This window comes from Oreochromis niloticus, linkage group LG3 (genome assembly GCF_001858045.2).
Source record: "Oreochromis niloticus isolate F11D_XX linkage group LG3, O_niloticus_UMD_NMBU, whole genome shotgun sequence".
Taxonomy (NCBI): Eukaryota; Metazoa; Chordata; class Actinopteri; order Cichliformes; family Cichlidae; genus Oreochromis; species Oreochromis niloticus.
Window position 1 is genome coordinate 82,086,685 of NC_031967.2, and position 19,876 is coordinate 82,106,560.

The 19,876-nt window shown below is 39.4% G+C and overlaps 2 protein-coding genes across 5 annotated transcripts in view; both read right to left on the reverse strand.

The window, feature by feature from the left end:
• LOC100692238 (H-2 class II histocompatibility antigen, E-S beta chain) overlaps positions 1-19,876 on the reverse strand; it is a 488,804-nt gene that overhangs the window by 176,353 nt on the left and 292,575 nt on the right. Inside the window, exons 1-7 of one of the 4 annotated variants that reach the window (XM_019357254.2) lie at positions 4,544-4,851; positions 3,308-3,580; positions 2,814-3,027; positions 2,016-2,083; positions 1,822-1,932; positions 1,148-1,300; positions 14-179 (exon numbers count right to left, since the gene is read on the reverse strand). The exons of 1 other annotated variant lie outside the window; for it this stretch is intronic. In XM_019357254.2, the coding sequence (XP_019212799.2) occupies positions 14-179; positions 1,148-1,300; positions 1,822-1,932; positions 2,016-2,083; positions 2,814-3,027; positions 3,308-3,580; positions 4,544-4,838 (1,280 nt within the window). In that variant the 5' untranslated portion in view covers positions 4,839-4,851. Of the gene's footprint in view, positions 1-13; positions 180-1,147; positions 1,301-1,821; positions 1,933-2,015; positions 2,084-2,813; positions 3,028-3,307; positions 3,581-4,543; positions 4,876-19,876 lie in introns of those variants that run through there. 2 more of the 4 variants (XR_003218993.1, XM_025905425.1) reach the window with 2 other exon arrangements.
• Positions 6,073-9,377, reverse strand: LOC112841757 (RLA class II histocompatibility antigen, DP alpha-1 chain). Its single transcript, XM_025905462.1, has 4 exons — positions 9,243-9,377; positions 8,575-8,823; positions 6,716-7,000; positions 6,073-6,532 (listed from the first exon to the last, which is right to left on the reverse strand). The coding sequence occupies exons 1-4, from the start codon at positions 9,310-9,312 to the stop codon at positions 6,417-6,419; spliced, it is 720 nt and encodes a 239-aa protein (XP_025761247.1). The 5' UTR covers positions 9,313-9,377; the 3' UTR covers positions 6,073-6,416.

Genomic DNA, 19,876 nt, shown 5'->3' on the forward strand with positions numbered 1-19,876 from the left:
GCTGTGGACTCACCTGGGCTCTGGCTCATCTGGTAAAGTCTTCTCAAGCAAATCAGCTGCTGCTATCGCTTTAGCAGAAGCGACCTTTTTGGGGTAGAAGTCGTAGACTCTGTAGAGCAGCATGGCAGGATGATGACCACCAGGGGGCGCCATGGCATGAACACCAATCAGCGGCATCACTGGAACATAATAATGACAATTTAAACCATCACAGTTTCCTTCATCCCTCCCTCGCTGTGTGGCTCCCTCACACAGCTTTCCAATGTTTCACTCATAATCTGGAATTATAATTTATCTTATGTAAGCTTTATTTACACAGGTAGTCCCACTGAGACACGATGTCTCATTTATAAAGAGAGCTGCTTCAGACAAACATATTAAAATTACAGCAATAAAAAAACAGTCGTATATGAGTGATGAGTCATTTAAAGTCTGTAAGTAAAGTTAACTGAGACCTGCAAGTCTTGCATTATGCTCTATGGAGTTCTGTATGAACTGAAAGCATCCTGCAAGTACAGTGGTGTGCTAGATCTTAGTGCTATGTGACAAACACACTCCAACAGATGGAGAGAATGAGCAAAGACAATAATTATATCACTGAAATCCAGGAGAGCCAAAAGGTGGTAGCAACAAGAAGAAGCCCAACTACACTACAAGACCTGAGGATGAACACAGACCTTTACATTAACCCCCACACCACCGCCTTGTCTGGGACAGCAGAGTGATGAATGTTAAATCCACCAACTGCCAACAATAAAAGCATGATTATTAAGCACTTGTAAATGTTCTGGTAAACAAACAACTATAGTAACAAGTATAGCTGATAACACGGGTCTCAACAGCAATTATAATACAGTAAGAAATGCTCCAAATCCAGAGACGCCTGGCACCCTAAACCCACACTGGTGGCTGTACCCAAAGCTGCTGCCAGCTGCTGTCAGCAGTTGCTCACCACCTGGCGCTAAATGACATAATGACTTCTCTAATATTTTCCTATGTGGCAAAGCTAACCAGCAGACTCTGGTTTATTGTAACACAAAGATGAAACCGTCACAGTGTGCTGTGTGTTCAGTCAGGAACTGATTAATCAGTGAGGATCTGAGCTTTCATGTGATGATCTGATGATGTCACAGAAACACTGAGTCACCTGACTTAGACAGAACATTTGTGAAGCAGAGCTCAGAGTCGGGTTTGAAGAACTTCTCCTTCTGAGGTCTCCACAAGCTCAGAGCTGCAGCATCTTTGCTCCAGCCCCCTGGCTGCTTCACATTGGACTTGTGAGCCAAAGATGTATATCCATCTGTAACACAGAGAGCAAGGGTCAAAGGTCAAAGAGTGACAACTCAGGCTGAACCGATACATGCCACAGCTCTAATGTTTTATGCTGCTCACACTTTGGCTTTGGTAAAGTAATACTGGCGCTCACCACGGCTACTCCTCACCTTTCCGGTAGACGCACCTATATATAACTGACCTTTAGCCTGATTCGTGTGGAAATTCCTCACATATCCAATTTAAAAACAAAGGTCCTCTTACAGGGCCCTGTGGTGCCCCACTGTTACTACAATCTCACAGGACATCACAGAGAGAGGAGAGATTCTGAACTCTGACCCTTAATCATTCTAATTTTCATGCTCTGGTTCTGATTTAAATCATCCTGCTGATGAACATCCAAAGTATTCGTGTCCTTTAAAGTGCTGTGAGGAAACATGTATGTAACATGTACATGAAACTGTATAGAAGGCCTAGAATCCACACTGGTTTCAAACTCATGTGTTCTGGCATGAACTGGCTTCAGTTTGGTGTGAGTGCTGCTCTGACCTCTGCTGCACATCATTGTGTAGATGACTCCAGCCAGGAAAAAGACCAGACCCAGGATCAGCCCAAAGGCTCCAATGATCATCAATTTCTTGGATTCAGACATGGATGGGACTGAGGACACACAGGTGAGAGTCACACAGGTGGACAGACACACAGGCAGGTGTACAGGTGTGTGTATACAGACAGGTATTCACCCCAGTCAGTAACCAGAGGTAGGTCCAGGCTGGCGTGCTCCACCATACAGGAGATCTTCTCTCCAGACCTTCAACACAAACCAGCATCACTGACTCTCACACAGAACTACAAGTACATAACTACAGAACTACAATTCAGACTTGTTTCCTTTTCGTTTTCCAGCCTAATTCTATTTCCTGCTGTAGCACTCCGAAGTAACGAAAGGAAGGTTTAGTTGGCATGGCTGCATAATTATTTTGAACTTGGAGACTCAATGCTTTTTATGGAATCCTAAGATTTGTTCATTTCATCATTTTACATCTTGTAGAAATGTGTTCCAAGCACTCGACTATCTCTGTCATCCAGGTGTAAAGGCTTAGTCTTTAACACTGGTCCTTTAGAACAGGAGGTTCATGATGTTTTAGCTCAAGTCCATCACAGGTTCAGTTTGAGGAATTCTCTGAAACTGATTACATGACACACCAACACATGCAACGGTAATGTAGGGAAATGTTCATATTCACTAAGTGAAAACAAAGAAATTGTCATCACATGTTTATAGCTTTGTTAAAAACAATCTTGGGGACTTCCTATTTTTTGCTCTGCTGAATTCAGACAGTTCCTGCTGAAACACTTGGCTCAGAAGAAATGGGAACTTTAAGTGAACCTTGGGGTCAAAATCCTGAAGAAAGTAGACATGAGACTGAAGAAGCTCCACAGCATCAGGGAAAAAATAAGCAGGTGACAGAAAACATTAAAAAATTACAAGAATAAATAAGAATCAGCAAGTCCTGTTTGCAGGCCCAAACTAGACTCACTTGGGTGTGTACTCCAAATAGGAGTGGGTCTGGTAGAACCAATCAGCATCTGGAAGCTCTTCAGTTGTTGTTGTGTTGGAGGTTACTCTCTGTCCGTTTCTCAACCAGGTCACTTTGATATATTTGGGGTAGAAGTCGTAGATGCTGCAAGCCAATATGGCAGGATGATGATCAACAGGGGGCTTCGTCCAGTGAAGTCTGACAAATGGTTTCACTGGAACATGAAAATGAAAATTACTTTGATGAATTTCGCAACAAACTAAAGCAGGACGCCACAAACCACAGACACTCCAGTGTGACGTCAAATAGGCCAAATCTTTAATGTGGAGCAGAACTCCAGAGATCATGTAGCTTTAATGAATGTGTCACATTAAACTTTCAGCAGTGTTACTGTAAACTGTGCAGAGAGTCCAGTCAGGAGTTGTGTTGATGACGACATCAGTGTGATGATGTTTATATGATGATCCGATGATGTCACAGAAACACTGACTCACCGTATTTTGTCAGAACACTTCGGTACCAGAGGTCAATGTTTGGTGTGCAGTACGTCTCCTTCTGAGCTCTCATCACAGCGAGCTGTCCCTGATCCTTGTTCCATTGGTCTGCCTCCCTGACACCGTACTCAGTGTATCCAACAAACATCCCCACACTGCTGCTAAACCTGACATACTCTATCCTGTTGTAATAGTAAGATCTGACGTACTCTATGTCCCGCAGCTCAGAGGAGTTAAACAGGCAGCGGGATGAAGTGTAATACTCGTATCCATCTGAAACACAAAGATCAGAGAATCACTCAGGCTCCAACACGCACATCTCTACTTTCAGGAGTCACACACAGCTACTGTTGGAGCACCACAACATCATCACTGTCACATCACTTCAAGTACAATATGTCACTTTTAGTTATATAGTGCCATTTCACAACAGCAGTCTGCTAAGGTGCTTTACATTGTAAAAACTCAATGTTAAACGATGTTAAACATTAGACAGCAAACTCCAACATGACCCCCCATGGCGACTGCTAATGATTAGGTACAGCTGTGCTGTATAAACACATGATATAATATAGTATTGCAGTGGTTTGCACTGAAGAACATCCAGTGTAAAAGTTTGCAAATCAGTGTATCAAAATATTACACACATACACATTTCATAAAGGACGTCATCCACTAAAACAAAATAATAATTATAAGTCATACATTGAAACAAATATTGTATCATAACAAATAATAGTGTTCGTACAGTTTACTGGACTTTAAGGAGAACAGTTACTTTCAGTGACTGATCTGCTGATTGGTGTATTCATTATTATTATTAACCTCCTAAGACCCGAACTCTTCCATGACATGTATTTTTAATTTATCTTTGATATTTGGGCTGATTGGGGCCCGATGAATCTAAAAACAAAGAATTACCAGATTTTTTTAATGAAAAATCAGAGCCACATATGAGGAAGAAGTGAAAAAGGTAAACAAAGTAGCCGGATGATGTTTGTGTTTGATCTCATTTGACTCTGTCAGCTGTTATAAATAAGTGAACTAAACAATCACTGAAGAAAAGGAACAAGCTCTGAGAGGAAGAGGAGGATCATCACAGGTTAAAGACAAAAAGCTAATCCCAGCTCATATGTCATGTTCATTTAATCAATAAAAACATCTCTGATGGATTCAGACTCTTTGAACATACATGTGAGTGTATTGATTGAATGTTGATGAGTGTATGTATAATACCTGCTCTGCAGAGGATGATGAAGAAGAGGCTGAAGCAGAGAAAAGATGAATCCATGTTGAGCTCTCCTGACAAACTCTGAGTTTGACTGAGCACAGCGCTAAAAACCAGAGGGCACGTCACATGATCTGCAGCATCGCCTGCTGCCAGGAAGAAATCTGTGACAGGAAACCAGGAAATGAGCTTTAATTTATTCAGCTGGAAATGCTTGAACAGACTTCCTCTGAAATACCAAAAAAGACCAAAATCTGATCGTTTATTTAACTTTTCAATAATGGAATAACTGACTTCAAACATATTATGAAGTCTAGATAAAAAATAAAAATGTGTAGAACTTTTTTCTTTCCTTTTTGTGTGCGTCAGTCAGAACGTCCCGCAGCTCACAGTTTACACCCTCAGCACATTCTTTCACTTCTCATCTTAGTCATGTGTTCATGGTGCACATATTAATAAAGTTGTGGAGACAATACTCAGCATCTAACTTGCTCCAAAGAAGTGGAGAGAGGGTAAACATTTTTATGGCATGTAGTTTCAAATGAAACTTTTTAACAGCTCAATAAATATCAACACACACAGTGTTTATGCAGTTTCAGTTCATCCTGTTGGCTAAAGGTGCTTTAATTTCCAAGGAGAGAAAAAATTATAATGTGACAAAGATGTCAGAAAGACAGAACGGAGGAGGAAGAGCAGAGAAGATGACAGCTCAGCAAGCGGTTTCTTTTAGAAGGAAGTTACACAAGACTTTGATGGATTTTAAAAAAAACAATATTAACTGTGTCATGGCCTGAACGTGACTGAAAGAAGCCAGTGGTTTGGAGTCTGGAGGCTTCATTCTGAGCTCTAAGTGAAATCAACAAAAGTTTTATCTGACTGACCGAATCAGGGAGTCTTTGCAGCCTGACTGGTGGTTGTGGAAGCTGAGAACATCTTACACTAAAGCCTGTGCAATGTTATCAATATATTAAAATAAATGTTTGAGTTATTAATATCCACACTGGTAGCTACTCAGCTTTTAGTCTGTAAGCTAACATCGCCGACTTTGTTCCTTTTTTGTTGTTGATCTTAATTTAATTTGCTTGTTTTGTCGTGCATTTTTTCTAAAATACATCTCGGCATTAATGCTAACGCTGAGTACATCACAACATGCTAAGAAGAGACAAAGAGGGGACTTATAATACAAAATTAAAGAAAAATCCCCACAGTTTATTGTCACGCTGTTTATTATTCAAAGTGGGATTTAATGTTAACTTGTGTTGAATTCATCCTTTCTGAGGTGGTTCTGAGGAAGTTTGCCTCAGAACCACCTCACCATGTGAATTTGGTTCTACTCAGTCAGTGACCTGTTTGAGTCTTTTCTTAAAATGTAAACAGGTTTAATTTCTTCAGGTTCCTGGACAAGAACTTTGAAACAATTAATGGAAATAGAAGTCTGATAAGGCCTGAGTTTTTTTAGCCTTTCTTTAAACCAGATTTGTATTTGTTTTTTCAATTTTGCTGCTCTATAAAAAGAATGAATTTAATATCAAAAAGAAACATTCAGTTATTTTAATTCAAAAAGTCAAGAGCTTCATCTTCATTCTGCACACAAGAAAAATCAGCTCACCAAATACAGCATGAAACCGTTCCACAACAGAAACATTCAGAAACACACTGAAATCAAAGTTTCCTCAGTAAATCTTTAATGATGTAAAACTCTTTCTGTTTCACATCAATAATCAGTCCCAGTGAGGATGAGGAGGGTCTGAGATCATTCGGACCAGCTGCCACAGTTTTCCTCCAGATGTTTCATTTGTAATGAATCATATAAAAATCAGTTCATCGGAGGATGGTGTCTACCTCAAAATGTATTCAAACATTAGCATAAACCAATCAGCATCACTTTCTTCCTCGGATGAAGAGGTAGATTCCTGCTGCCACGCCGAGGACACCGACAGTCAGACCCACTCCACAAAATATTGCAGGTCCCAGAATGGGTTCAACGTCGTCCACCTCTGTGTAGACAGAGAGAGACAACAGCCTTCACATCTGTAAACAGTCAGTCTCTGTGCTGGGACCAACACTTTCTGCTTGTTTTTTAATTTCAGATCATATTACTACTTTGCCTTAGAATATAACTCACCTTGTGATTACTGTTGTTGGTACATTTTAAAGTAAACTGAACTTGACATACTCACCATAGATTTTGGTAAGTGGTGCGGTCAAGGACACATGTTCCACTATGCAGGTGTACACATCTCCTCCCTTGGGAACAAAGTCCAGTTTGGACGTCTGGGTGAAGGTACCATCCTTGTTGGATAAGGGAACAGTGATGCTGGTTCCTTCAACCACTTTCTTTGTGTTCTTGTTCCAGGTGACGTTAACAGGAGCAGGATAGAAACCAGTCACATGACAGATCAGAGTGTTCTGGACTCCAATCTCCACATTTACTATAGTGTAGATTTCCACACTGTCAGGAGCATCTGTGCACAAACACATACAGTTTACTCACAACACCACGCGACAGGCTGCACTCAATAAAATGAGAAAACAAAAAACTGAAAGAAACCGAAGCTTCTGCTGCTGAACTCCAGTTTCTAGAGAAAATGGAAAAAACACAAATGTGCAAGAACAGATTTCTTTTGTTGTTTTCATGTCATGTGATAAAGAGGAAATACATACTGTAGGTTCCCTATTTCATTTCATAGGAAGCATAATATTTCCATAGCATAAGATAATATAATATAAACTAAGATAAGATAGGACAAGAGAAGAAGAACTTTACCGAGGCAGAGAGAAATTCTTTTGTCATAAACAGCTGCTAGTAAGTAGATCATCTTTGTGCTTAATCAAAGATAAATCAAAGACATAAGTCTGATCAACATCTTAGCACAATGATGTAGTGTATTTCTCATCATCATCATCGCTGTGTTGGATTATGATTCTGAGAAGGATTCTGAGCGTCCATCATTTACCAGGTGGACTGCAGATTCTTAAGCCTTTTAAGGTTCTCCCTGTGAATTGTAACTTTAAGATCTATCAAGGAATCGTAGCTTCCTTATTATTTCCATTAACACAGAGCAATGAGGTGGAACATACCTACACTACTGGAAGTGCCTATCTCACCACAAACCTCTCTCCCCCAAAGCTAAGAACAGCATCAGCATTAGTTCAGAGTGGGTTAATTAAGTAATTCGAATCAATTTGATTATTATTTTTTTAATGTGCAGTTAAAGTCTAAACTGTGAACATTCCCTTTCTAACTGTTTGTGAAACAATAAAGGTGTAAATCTGAGTATAAATGTATTAAAGTCCAAACAGATCTAACTGGTTGCTCTAGCAAGTAATATCTTCCCCTGAAGCCTGTGGTCTGGGCTTCTAAAACCATCCCTGGTTAACAAGTCCCACGATCTAGACGAGGCTGTCATAACATAAGTGATTGATAGGAACTGACTTGCAAGGCCACTCAGGTTTGTTCATATCTTTCTCTAAAAAACAACAAAAAACATTAATAGATTGCAGGAACTAATTACTGAAGTTAACTCAGAAACATGAATTTAGAAAATATTTTCTGTTTCTTCACAATACTTGGAGATTTCTCAACAATCATTTCACACACGTTGCTGTTTTTTTAAGATAACACTAAATCTCCCAGCATTTGCTAACTCACCAAATTTGTGACGGAAACATTTCTGCCTGGATTATCTTTGTGTGTTTTTGTTCTAGTTTATATCTCTAAATCTGGTGAATATTGACACTTTGTGAGCTTGGTTTAACCTCAGGATAACACCAATATTCTGCTGTTTGCATCATATGTTATTTAAAACTAGAGTGAGCCAACTACATACTGCACACCTGAGTGTCAGGAAAATGACAGCAAAGCTGATCTAACCTGTCAGCCTGTGACAACTGGATCTCCGCGATTTATCTGCCATAAAGCTCTTGTTTTTTTTTTTATCTCTTTAACAGAGTGAAATATTTACAGTATTTACTCCCAAGCTGGAAATGTACTTCTGTTCTTTACATGTGGACTGTGTGGTTGATGATTTATGTTTACCGAGTTCTTTGGGGTAGTCCTTCATAGCTGAACGAGCCACCTTCAGGTTTTGTCTGCAGATCTGTTGATTAGCCACAGCTTCTTCATACATTCCTTCCTGCCAGTGTGGATGATCTGCAAAGGCTGGCAGAGAATCAACACCTGTGTGTTTGTTGAAGTCTGCGTACCAGACCACCTCATCATCCAGGATCAGCGCATCCTCTCCATCAGTGTCTGAACAGCCGCTGATGGAGTTTGTCTCGTGGAGACCTGAGGAGAACAGAGAGCTTATTCAGTGTCTGTTATTCAGTCCTGACTGTCAGCAAATGTGAGTGACACAGGAACCATCAGCCTGATGTTTCAATCCTCAAATATAGAGTTCATTAAAATCTCTTTTTTTTTTAACTATTAGTCAAACAACACGTATGTTGTTAAAAATGTGTGTTTTACATTTGTGTTTTTCTGATTTTTCTTTTTTGTCAGACTGGGGAAGAGTGTTTGTGTTGTGGAAAAGCTCATATTTAGACAAACAGTGTCCCAGTAATCAGCTGGTGAAGTTTAACGATCACGTGATAAATGTGTGAGCTTACTCCTCTCTTCTGTTTCGGACTTCTGACAGAGTTCATTTGCTTACTAGTATTTTTAATAAGTTCATTAAAACAGAGTTAATGAGTGATTTAGAGACTCACCATCAGCAGAGACACAGAGGACCGAAGAGAGGACGAGGAGCAGCACCCACACCTTCATCTTTATCGTCATCAGCAGGAGCTCTGTGACTCTCTCTGAAGGTCTGCGAGCTCGTACACAAACATCAGCCAATCACAGAACAGGGACTACATGATGTCATCAGTGTCAAGGCAGGCAGAGGCACCAGGCCCACAAACACACACACATAGAAAACAGAAATTAATAATGACATTATAATAAAACTCATTTTGATCAGAGCCCGATGAAGATCACATGGATGGAAAAGAAAGAAAAAAAAAAAAAAAAAAACGGAGCAGGTGGTCACGTGACTCAGATGGTCAGGTGATCTGCGAATGTAGGTGCACTGAGGACACCTGGTGGACAGATGAAGAACTGCAGAGGTGATCTGCTCAAACCTTTAGTCCAGGAGGAGTCGGGGTTCCTCCTGTGAAGGGTGGAGCAGCTGTGATGGCCTCATCCTTCTGCTGTGAGCTTAGATGGACCATCATCAGTCTCTGAGAGGCTGAATCAGCTCCAGTCCTGCTCTGTCTCTAAACTACAAACTACTGAACCCTGAGATAACTTTAAAAATCCGAGGGACTTTTGGGAAAAGCTGAAATTGAATTCATGTTGATTTTTCATCCAAATCTTCATTAAGGTTCAAGACTGAAATCTAAGTGTTAAATCAATGTTAAAATACTGATGAAGCCTGACAGTTGTTCTCTAATAACTGACAACCTGTTTATGGCACGTGTATTTATTTTTTTGGCCACGTTTAAATTGCGTAGTTCATAATATAAATGTATGATGCAATATTATTTTGGTGATTTTACACACAATTGTGTTTAATATATATGTAATAACATTATGGTTACGTGCCTCACTTTGTAATTTTATGTCCAACATTTAAATTATTTTTACAGTAACCTTGGTTGCTGTTTACAGAGACAGTGTTTATGGTATTGTGGTTTTTGTGCCATGTGCATTGAGGAGTCAAAGTAAAAGTTGATTGCACATTGTTCTGTTGGTATTTATTATGGAAAAGCATGTTTGAAATAAGCTGTAGTCTGAAGTACAGCCACAGCCCAAAGAGATACACAACAAAAAAGCAAAAACCAGAAGGTTACATACGTACATTTGACCAGGCAACATCAAAGATATTGAAAAGTCATTGATTTATGAAATTAAACCTATTATCAGTTGGACTGTTTTATATCACCCATCTGAAAGTGGTACATCCCATGAGAAAAGTCTCTGGTTTATGGCAGGCTGCCAAAATAGCAAAAACTTCCTTTTTAAAACTTCTTCTATTAGTTGCATCATTGCAACTAATAGTCACAATCCTTGAGTTCTGTTTAAAATCTTTAACTCAGTTTTTAATCCTTCCTCTGATGTTTCAAGGGAGGCCAACCCGGCTCTCTGCGAAAAATTTCAAAGTCATTTTATAGATAAAATCTCAGTGTTAAGGGCCCCACATTCTCCTGCAGTAAATCAAGCCCCAGTTTCTGAATGTTCAACGGTTTTTCAACAGTTTGAACCTGTGTCATTCTCAACTTTAAAGGAAATAATTAATAACCTGCGAAGCTCAAATTCTTTGCATGACATTATTCTCGTATCATTAAGGATGCATTGAATACAATCGGGTCCTGTATCTTATTTTTTAATGAACTCATCACAGTTATCTGGCAATTTTTTTTCTTACAAACAAAAATAAGGTTAAAAAAAAATCTGGTAATTCTTTGTTTTTACATTCATCGGGCCCCAATATCCCCAAATATCAAAGCGAAATTGAAAATGCATGTCGTGGAAGAGTTCGGGTCTTAGGAGGTTAAACATGCAGTCGTGCAACCTGTTATCAAGAAAAGCAGCCTTGATCATAACACTAGCAAATTAAAGGCTGATTTCTAAACTCCCCTTCATGTCAAACATTTTAGAGAAAATAGTGTTTCAGCAATTACAGACCCATTTAGAGATAAACGGTATAAGTGAAAAATTCCAGTCTGGATTCAAACCCGTCACAGTACCGAAACTGCCCTACTAAGAATTTTCAATGACCTCGTTCTAATCGCTGACTCTGGGCGCTCTGCGGTCTTAGTTCTATTAGATCTGACTTCAGCCTTTGACACGGTTGACCATGATATTCTTTTGGCAAGGTTAGAACAAGTAGCAGGTGTTACGGGTCCGAAATTGAGGACGAGAGTAAAACAATGATGGTCCAGAAAAGGCCGTTCAAACAATTGATTTTAATGAATGCACGCAGCGTGGAGAGGTGCAAACTGCAAAGCAGTTGTACATCTCTGCCCAAAATACACTCTAGATTGCTTTTATAACATCAGGGTATTGTAACGCCCCTTCTTGCGTTTACAAGCACATAATTTGCATGTACAGAACATTCATGTATTTTAAGAATTAACTGCAACATAGAGGTTCCTCCTTGTGGCATACTCTTAAGAATATGGTGATGATCTAAGGCCTTTAAGGTCACCATGGACTGGACATCCTTCCGTCACCTGTAACTAAGCAAACTCAAATGCCACAAGAAGCTGAATACATTCAGGCCTTTGCTCAGCTACTATTTTACTATACCAATATACTCAGCATATGAGTTATGATATATATATATTTAACTCAATCATTTTAAAGTAGTTATAACTGCACCTGTAATAAACATGTTAATATTTGATTATGATAACCCCTATAATATAAATTATAACATAATGCCAGCAACTTCAATAAACACTTTGATGAAATGATAATTAATGCAATGATAAGATGATGGTTATGTAAAATAATCCCTGTAATTCCACACAGGTCTTAAAGGAAACGTTCTCTCATGGTTTAATTCATATTTTTCTGAGAGCTCATTCTCTGTCATGATAGGAAAATATTCCTCTTCTTCTGCCCCTTTTCGCTGTGGTGTGCCCCAGGGCTCGGTGCTGGGTCCTGTGTTGTTCTGCCCGTACATATTGCCCTTGGGCTCCATTTTTGAAAAACATAATGTCTCTTTTCATTGCTATGCTGATGATATTCAAATCTACCTCCACTTGACTGGGGATGTTTCATCTTCACTACATCCTCTATTTGATTGTTTGAGGGATGTCAAAGACTGGTTATCATGTAACTCTCTCACTCTAAATGAAAAGAAGATAGAAATTATTGTTTTTGATAGAAATATGCCTCTGGGACAACTAACTGGTACTCTTTGGCCTGTTGCTATTCACCTCACTGATGCTGTTAGGAATCTCTGAGTTTTCATGGATAGTTCGTTCAAACTAGATAAACAAGTGTCTACTGTGGTAAAAAACAGCTTCCACCAACTAAACCAAATTTCTAAGGCTAAACCTTATATACCATGCAAAGATCTAGAGAAACCCATTCATGCATTCATCACTTCAAGACCAAATTATTGTAATTCTCTTTACTTGGGCGTCCAGTCTTCCCTCCTTCAGCAATTGCAGTTGGTCCAAAATGCCGCAGCACATCTCTTAACTGGCACTAGAAGGTTTGATTCCATCACCCCTGTTCTAGCCAACTTACATTTTCTGTACAGTCTGACAGCTGCAGGGCGGAAGGACCTCCAGATTTGATTTGATTTGACTGGGAAATTATAGTGAAATGAGGTTGCCCCAGAAATTCTGCCATAAAACCAATTTTTGAAAGTTGAACAATTTGAATTTATCTTTGAGTGGAGAAAAGGAGAAAACCACTGCTCAGCAAAAACAACAAAGATGTTTTTGGCTCATCTCACATCTGCCAAAAACATCTCGATGATCCTCATCAGAAACTCTGGATTGACGAGACAAAAGCTGAACAAACTAAGGTTTGAGTCCCATTAAGTCTGACATAAACGTAACAGCATTTCATGAACAGAACATCACAGCAGCAGTCACATGTGATATGATGGTCTGGGCTGCTCTGCTGCTTCAGGACGACATGAATTCTGCTCTTAGAAATCCTGAAGGAGAAACATCAGTTTATGTTCTGAAACTCAAGAGCACTCAGGTTACTCAGAGAGACCAGCAAGTCCAACTCTGAATGGCTCAAATAAAATGAACGAACTGGTTCTTATATAGCATTTTTCTACTCTGAGCACTCAAAGCACTTTATACAAGTTGTTCATTCAACCAATCACATGAGCACATTTCAAAGATTTTATTTAGTGCCATCTAACAAACACACTTCAGCGGATGCATCGGGGTGCACCTAGGGTTAGTATCTTGCCACAGGACTGATTGAAGCAGACTGGGGTCAAACCATCAACCTTCCGGTTTGTAGGAAGGTTTAAATCAGATTGGGATGAACTTGAAAAATCTCCAATGTGGCTGAATTCAAACTATTCTGCAAAGTAGACATGACCAAAAATTCCTTCAGTGATGTGAAAGACTCATTGCCAGTTCCTGCATATCTTCATTTGTGGAAATGTCATGGAGCTACATGTTAGTTTGATGTTAACTGGTTTTATCATTAAGTGGTGCTGTTTGCATTTGTTCTTGAAAAGGCTGTAACAGTGACAGACTTGGTTAAATGAAGGTGTATAAATCATGCACATTATTGCATTTACACACTGGTTTATTTGTCTTCATGAACACACATGATCAGATTATAGAGCTCATATGGAATCATGACACAAACATGGTTTTCCCTGCTTTTAGTGACACACATGAAGCAGAAATATTCAAACCATCACCATATCTGAACTAAACCAAAACAAATATCTTGCTAAAGTTTAATAATGAACCAATCCAGCAACAATGAAGGAAGAAACCAAGATGTTCCTGACTCTGGTAAAGGAGAGGAAATGAAACACAGACTGCTCTCTGCAAATATCAAACCTGCAGGTAATAATCTGTTGGTCATTTTTCTCCCATTTCAAACCCAGAGACTGTAAACACTGAGCAGAAACACAGAGTTCACCTCAGAACATCTACATGTCCAGCTAAGAAGTGACTTTAGGTTTAAACCTCAGTGTTTTATACAAATAAAATTAAATGCCTCATTCCCTCTGACTGACACACTTGTGCTGCCCTCCTGTGGTCATGGCTGCAGACATGTCACAGTCTTCAGTCCTTCCCCCTGAAGCCCACCTCTCATAGCACACTACATAATCAGTGACCCAAAGCCACAAACGTGCAGCGCAGGAGTGGCTCAGTCTCAGCCACACGAAAGGAGTCGAGGCGTTTTTGGCTCTTTCCTGGACCCATCGCTGCTCCTCTGGGTTGCTGATTAAAACCAGGTCATGGTGTTTCTGTCTGCAGTAATTCAAGGCTTCCTCCCAGGTTTTGTTTTCCCTGATCAGAATCAGTTTATCTGCCATAAAATCAGAGAAAACATGAAATCAGCTGGACTTAAAGTCTCTGGATGTTTGGTCCAGTTTTACTGGAAGAACAAAAGGAAACATTTCAGTTCTGCATCACATGAAAATGATTTTTCTTTCATTTGGAGGAAACAATGAATCCAGCAGCTCTTCACTGTTTGATGGACACGCAGCACTTTATATTAAACACAGATATCTAGTTCATCACACACTGCTGTAAGAAACTTATGATTATTCTTAATAAATGATCATCTGTTTAAAATTGTCCATGAAGACAAAGCAATAGTTCAAATGTGGTCCACACAGCACCTCTGTACACAGACATGAAATGAGCCTGCAGGTTTGAAACTTACATCTGGTTCTTCTCTGGTGTTCATGCAGACAGCTCTGCAGTAAATAACCATCTGTACTAACACACACTCTCTATGTACTCAGTATTTGAATATGAACAAATAGTTTTTACCCCTGACTCAAATGAGTTATATACAGACTCATTTACATTTTGCTATGGAAAGAAGAAATAAGAAACACTGGACTGTCCAACAAGCAAAAAGAGGAAGTTTCATTCTAATATCCAAATATGACAGCAGAGGTGCACATGGACAGGTCTCCACTCTGTGACAGAAACATGAATATGAGTCTGTTGATTTTTGAGGATATGACATGATCTTATAAATCTATCAAAGACTTTTGTGTGTACTGACACAGCAGTCACACGTCTTCAAGCTCGCCCTCCAAATTCACCCATCATCAGGTTGTCATCCATCGTTGAGTTTGTAGAGCTCCATAAATGTCTGTCATTAATTTAACAATGTTTAAAACATCACTCATTCGTTGTCAAAAAATATCTCCTCTGGATATGCAATTGTTTTTAATATGGCACCTTTTATATTTCACAAACTGCAGATGTTGAAATCCACTTTATTTTGTTCATAATTACTGAGCTACATCTTTAATATGTCGATAAACTATTTGAACAAGAGCAGTATCATAGATGTAAAGATGCATCTTAATTGAAGCAAAGGCAAAAATCTGGAATAAATTTGATGTGACTGTTCATATAAAATCCAACAAAGATGTGTGTGCCTGCCTCAGTATAGATATGAGTCATACAAAGACTTTTTTTTACATTTTATTGTGCCAATAGGAAACACCGTGGACTGTCCAACAAACAGAAAGAGGAAGTTACATTCTAATATCTAAATATGACTTCCTTGTTAGTTAGGTGGTGCAGGTGCAGGGCAGGGCTATGACAGCAGAGGTACACCTGGACACATACACCTGTGACAGAAACACTTTACTCATACTCACATGAATCCATGTGACCTCATAGGTCAGCAGGATTTTAACACAGAAACCTAAATTTGAAAATATTTCAGCAGCCTCTGGTGGTCGTTAATGTCAGGCCGTGTTCATTTTTCTCAGGTAAACATTAACGAAATACAGACACATACAGCTCTGTTTTAATAACTGTGGCTCACATGAATATGATTCTTTTCATTTTTGACAATTAAACATACCACTGCCTGTACTGATAACTATCGTTGATCGCTCTGACACTGAAGTAATCTTTAAAAACTCTCACAGACCTTTTGTGTGTATTGATGCAGCAGTCACACCTGTTCAAGCCCGTCCTCCACCATCATCATCACCAGGTCGTCACCCATCATTGAGGTTGTAGAGCTCAGGCCTCGTCTCCTTGTTCCTGTCAGGAAATCAGCTGCAGTACCTAAAACAGTTCAGTAACCATCTGCCCACTCTCACCCACCGACTTTCTCCTGCTTGGACACAGATTCAGAACGCATCCTTCAACACTTGTCTGTGTTTGATTTTGTTGTGGAAAACTATATTGGTTTGTTGGTATAAACCTGCAAACGCATTAGTCCAGCACGAATAATGATTACATCTCCTTTATTATCATGGTGTGGAGACGATCTTTGTTCATCTCTGTGTGTGTGTATATATATATATATATATATATCCTCAGTCATATATCCACAAACACAACAAGCTGAAAGTCAGTGATGCTGCTCGGTTTGCAGTCCTGAATATGACGGCACAAGCAGGATCCACTGCACTGTTAATGTTAGCTATGTTATATTGCCGCCTCTGTTCGGTGGTGTCGAGCCAAACGGACTTTAACGCGTGTTTGAACGAGCTGACGGTTCACTCGTTAAGCTGAAAGAAAGATGCTTTAATCACAGGAGTCACACATGTGTCCACTGTACCATCTGGGAACTCTTCTTGTTTAGCACTCGTAATAACACAAACACTAAATCCTCCTTCTCTTGTGCTGTTTTGTAGCAGTGTATACACCTGAGACTGTCACCTGTCTGTCTGTCCTGCACTCTCTCTCTGTTTCTTTCTCTCTGATTGTGGAATAAAAGTATGAACATGTATTTATAAGTTACACTTGTGTTTTAATCCTGCAGCTTATCACACATTTGATTTCCATGTGTGACAACTGCAAGTGTCCAGAGTGAGGACAGACTGAGGGACCCACTGCTGCACATCATCTGTGAGGCTTTGCACCCCTGATGATCCACCAGGACAAACTCAGCAGTGTGTGAGGAAGAGGAGGAGGAAGAGCCAGCAGCAGCTGACAGATGGAGAGAATAGACAGACTGTTCCCTGTTTGTGAAGGACTGCTAGAAAAGTTTAACATAACTAATTGTCTGTCTTGAATCAGTCTTATTAGGTAATGTTCAAATAATTTTATGCTAATTGACGCTGAAAAACTAGTTCATGCATTCATTACTTCCAGGCTGGACTGCTGTAACTCATTATTATCAGGATGTCCTAAAAACTCACTGAAAAGTCTTCAGTTAATCCAAAATGCTGCAGCAAGAGTACTGACAGGGACTAGAAAGAGAGAGCATATTTCTCCTGTTTTGGCTTCCCTTCATTGGCTTCCTGTTAAATCCAGAATTGAATTCAAAATCCTGCTCCTCACATACAAGGTCTTAAATAATCAGGCCCCATCTTATCTTAATGACCTTGTAGTACCATATCACCCTATTAGAGCACTTCGCTCTCGCTCTGCAGGCCTACTTGTTGTTCCTAGAGTATTTAAAAGTAGAATGGGAGGCAGAGCCTTCAGTTTTCAGGCTCCTCTTCTGTGGAACCAACTTCCAGTTTGGATTCGGGAGACAGACACTATCTCTACTTTCAAGATTAGGCTTAAAACTTTCCTTTTTGCTAAAGCATATAGTTAGGGCTGGACCAGGTGACCCTGAATCCTCCCTTAGTTATGCTGCAATAGACGTAGGCTGCTGGGGATTCCCATGATGCATTGAGTTTTTCCTTTCCAGTCACCTTTCTCACTCATGGGGGTGTCCTAATTCATGGGCTGCATCCTCCTGAGGAGGCATTTGTAGACCAATTATGTCACAGCAACGCGACAAAGGCTGTCCAAATTTGTAGACTCCTCCAAATGCAGCTGACAAATGCCGTGTGTTTTTCGTGGCCCACCATATCCCATAATTCATAGCGCAGCTCAGCCAATTCCAGTTTTCAACAATGGCAACCGCTACTTAGTGTTTAATATTACTCTTATTAATCTTTCTGGGTAACAAAAGAATTTTTTCAACATATTTTCAGTTGAGAATGTGGGTGTGTAAACTTCAAATATCTGCTTGGTTTATCAAGACATCACATATTTCAAAAGTGCTTCCATGTTTTCGGAGACGTCTGTTACCACCAGCTTGATAGCGAGCCGGGAGCTCGAGGGTCACTGAAGCCGCCGAGAACGGCACAACTCCCAGCACATCCTACATTTTCAGATCACCGCGGTCTTTTGCTACTCAGGTTAAACGTAATATACAAGTCACTTAGACAACCTAAAAATGTTATTATTTGGCTTTTTTCAGTTTTTTATTTGGTTGTGAGTAAATCGTTTTTGGCTGAGATTAAAGTTAAAAGATTAGATAAAACTTTGTTAATCCCCCGGGTGGTTTTCACACAGCTGAGTAAATGTCAAAACAGAAAATTGATTAAACAGAAGTGTGAGATGGTCGAGAATTTAAACCTGTGTCCTGTTATATTGTAGATAGCAAGGAGCAGACAGCTGAGTTCATTAAACTCCACTGAGACAGCAGTGACGCAAATCTGAAGGCTAGACCGTCCAATTTCACGCCGTTTACTTCCGGCCTACCCGACCTTCTGAGGACCTGGCCCACGTAGACTGCGAAGGCCGGGTCCTCAGGAGGATGCAGCCCATGAATTTTGACACAACTACTATGTGTTAGTATAGTCTTTATCCTGTATAAAAATTGAATATTAAATGCACCACATTGCCTGAGTTCTCCGCAGCTGCGCTTCAGCTCAAAAAGATAAATTAGTTTAATAAACTGGATTTAACTATCTCTTTGAGATTTTGATTAATAACCAATAAAGTGGGATTCAAAGAGTAAAAGTAGTTCTGCGCTACTAACAAACCCAGAAGGACATATAATCAATCTTCCATTATGTCCCAAGACCTAAAAGAAGCCTTTAAAAAGATTTCCCTGCCTAATTCTTCCTTTTTCAGTGGATTAACAAAAGGACATGATGAATGACAATATCTACTGTACCCTTTCTAAGTGTTGGATAAATGTTCAAAAAGGTTCGACTATGTGTCTTTGTATAGGGCACACATATGTTTGAGAGGCTTTAGATGCCAAAGCTTTCAAGCATTTGAGTCTCTACTTTTAGATTGTTGAATGTTCTTGGTTTCAATCTTCTGCTCATTCATTCAGTTATTAAGGTAATAAAGTATCAACAGTAGACATATTATCTTATCTTAACTTGGGTTCTATTATAACTGTAACACTACAAACTGAGTCAGAGGAACCACATCAAATTCATTCAGATTCATTGTAACTAAAACCAAATATAGGCATATGGAAATGTTTTTAATACTCTTACTGTATTTATTCTAATCTATTCTAAACTGTTTAGAAAGTTTGTCCAACAGTATGTGAGGACTAACAAGAATTTTTGTTCCTTTTCATGATGTTCCCCCTGAATCCAGGCGACATTAGAGCAACCAAAAAGCAATAGCACAACCTACTAAGCAAATGATGAAATGCACTCTTGATATTTTTGCTCTACACTGTAAAATGTAATATTGTGTTTAATTAAAAATATTAAATAGGCTGAACTCATTTTTTATCAATTTGTTATTAGAACTCGATTTAAATAAGTTACCAGTACTTTTTATGCAAAAACGCTGATAAACTCCATTTATTTGAGTTGTCTTAACTTAGAAAAACTAAGTAAGCTGGAAGTTTTGCTTCTCAGTGCGGAAGGATGAAAGATGTGTTTTGAAAATGCCACGTGACT

Coding starts and splice junctions, on each gene's coding strand:
- LOC112841757 (XM_025905462.1), bottom strand. CDS start 9,312: ATGACGATAAAGATGAAGGTGTGGGTGCTGCTCCTCGTCCTCTCTTCG. Junction 8,824..9,242: donor CCTCTGTGTCTCTGCTGATG/GTGAGTCTCTAA, acceptor TGTTCTCCTCAG/GTCTCCACGAGACAAACTCC. Junction 6,533..6,715: donor ACCACTTACCAAAATCTATG/GTGAGTATGTCA, acceptor CTGTCTACACAG/AGGTGGACGACGTTGAACCC.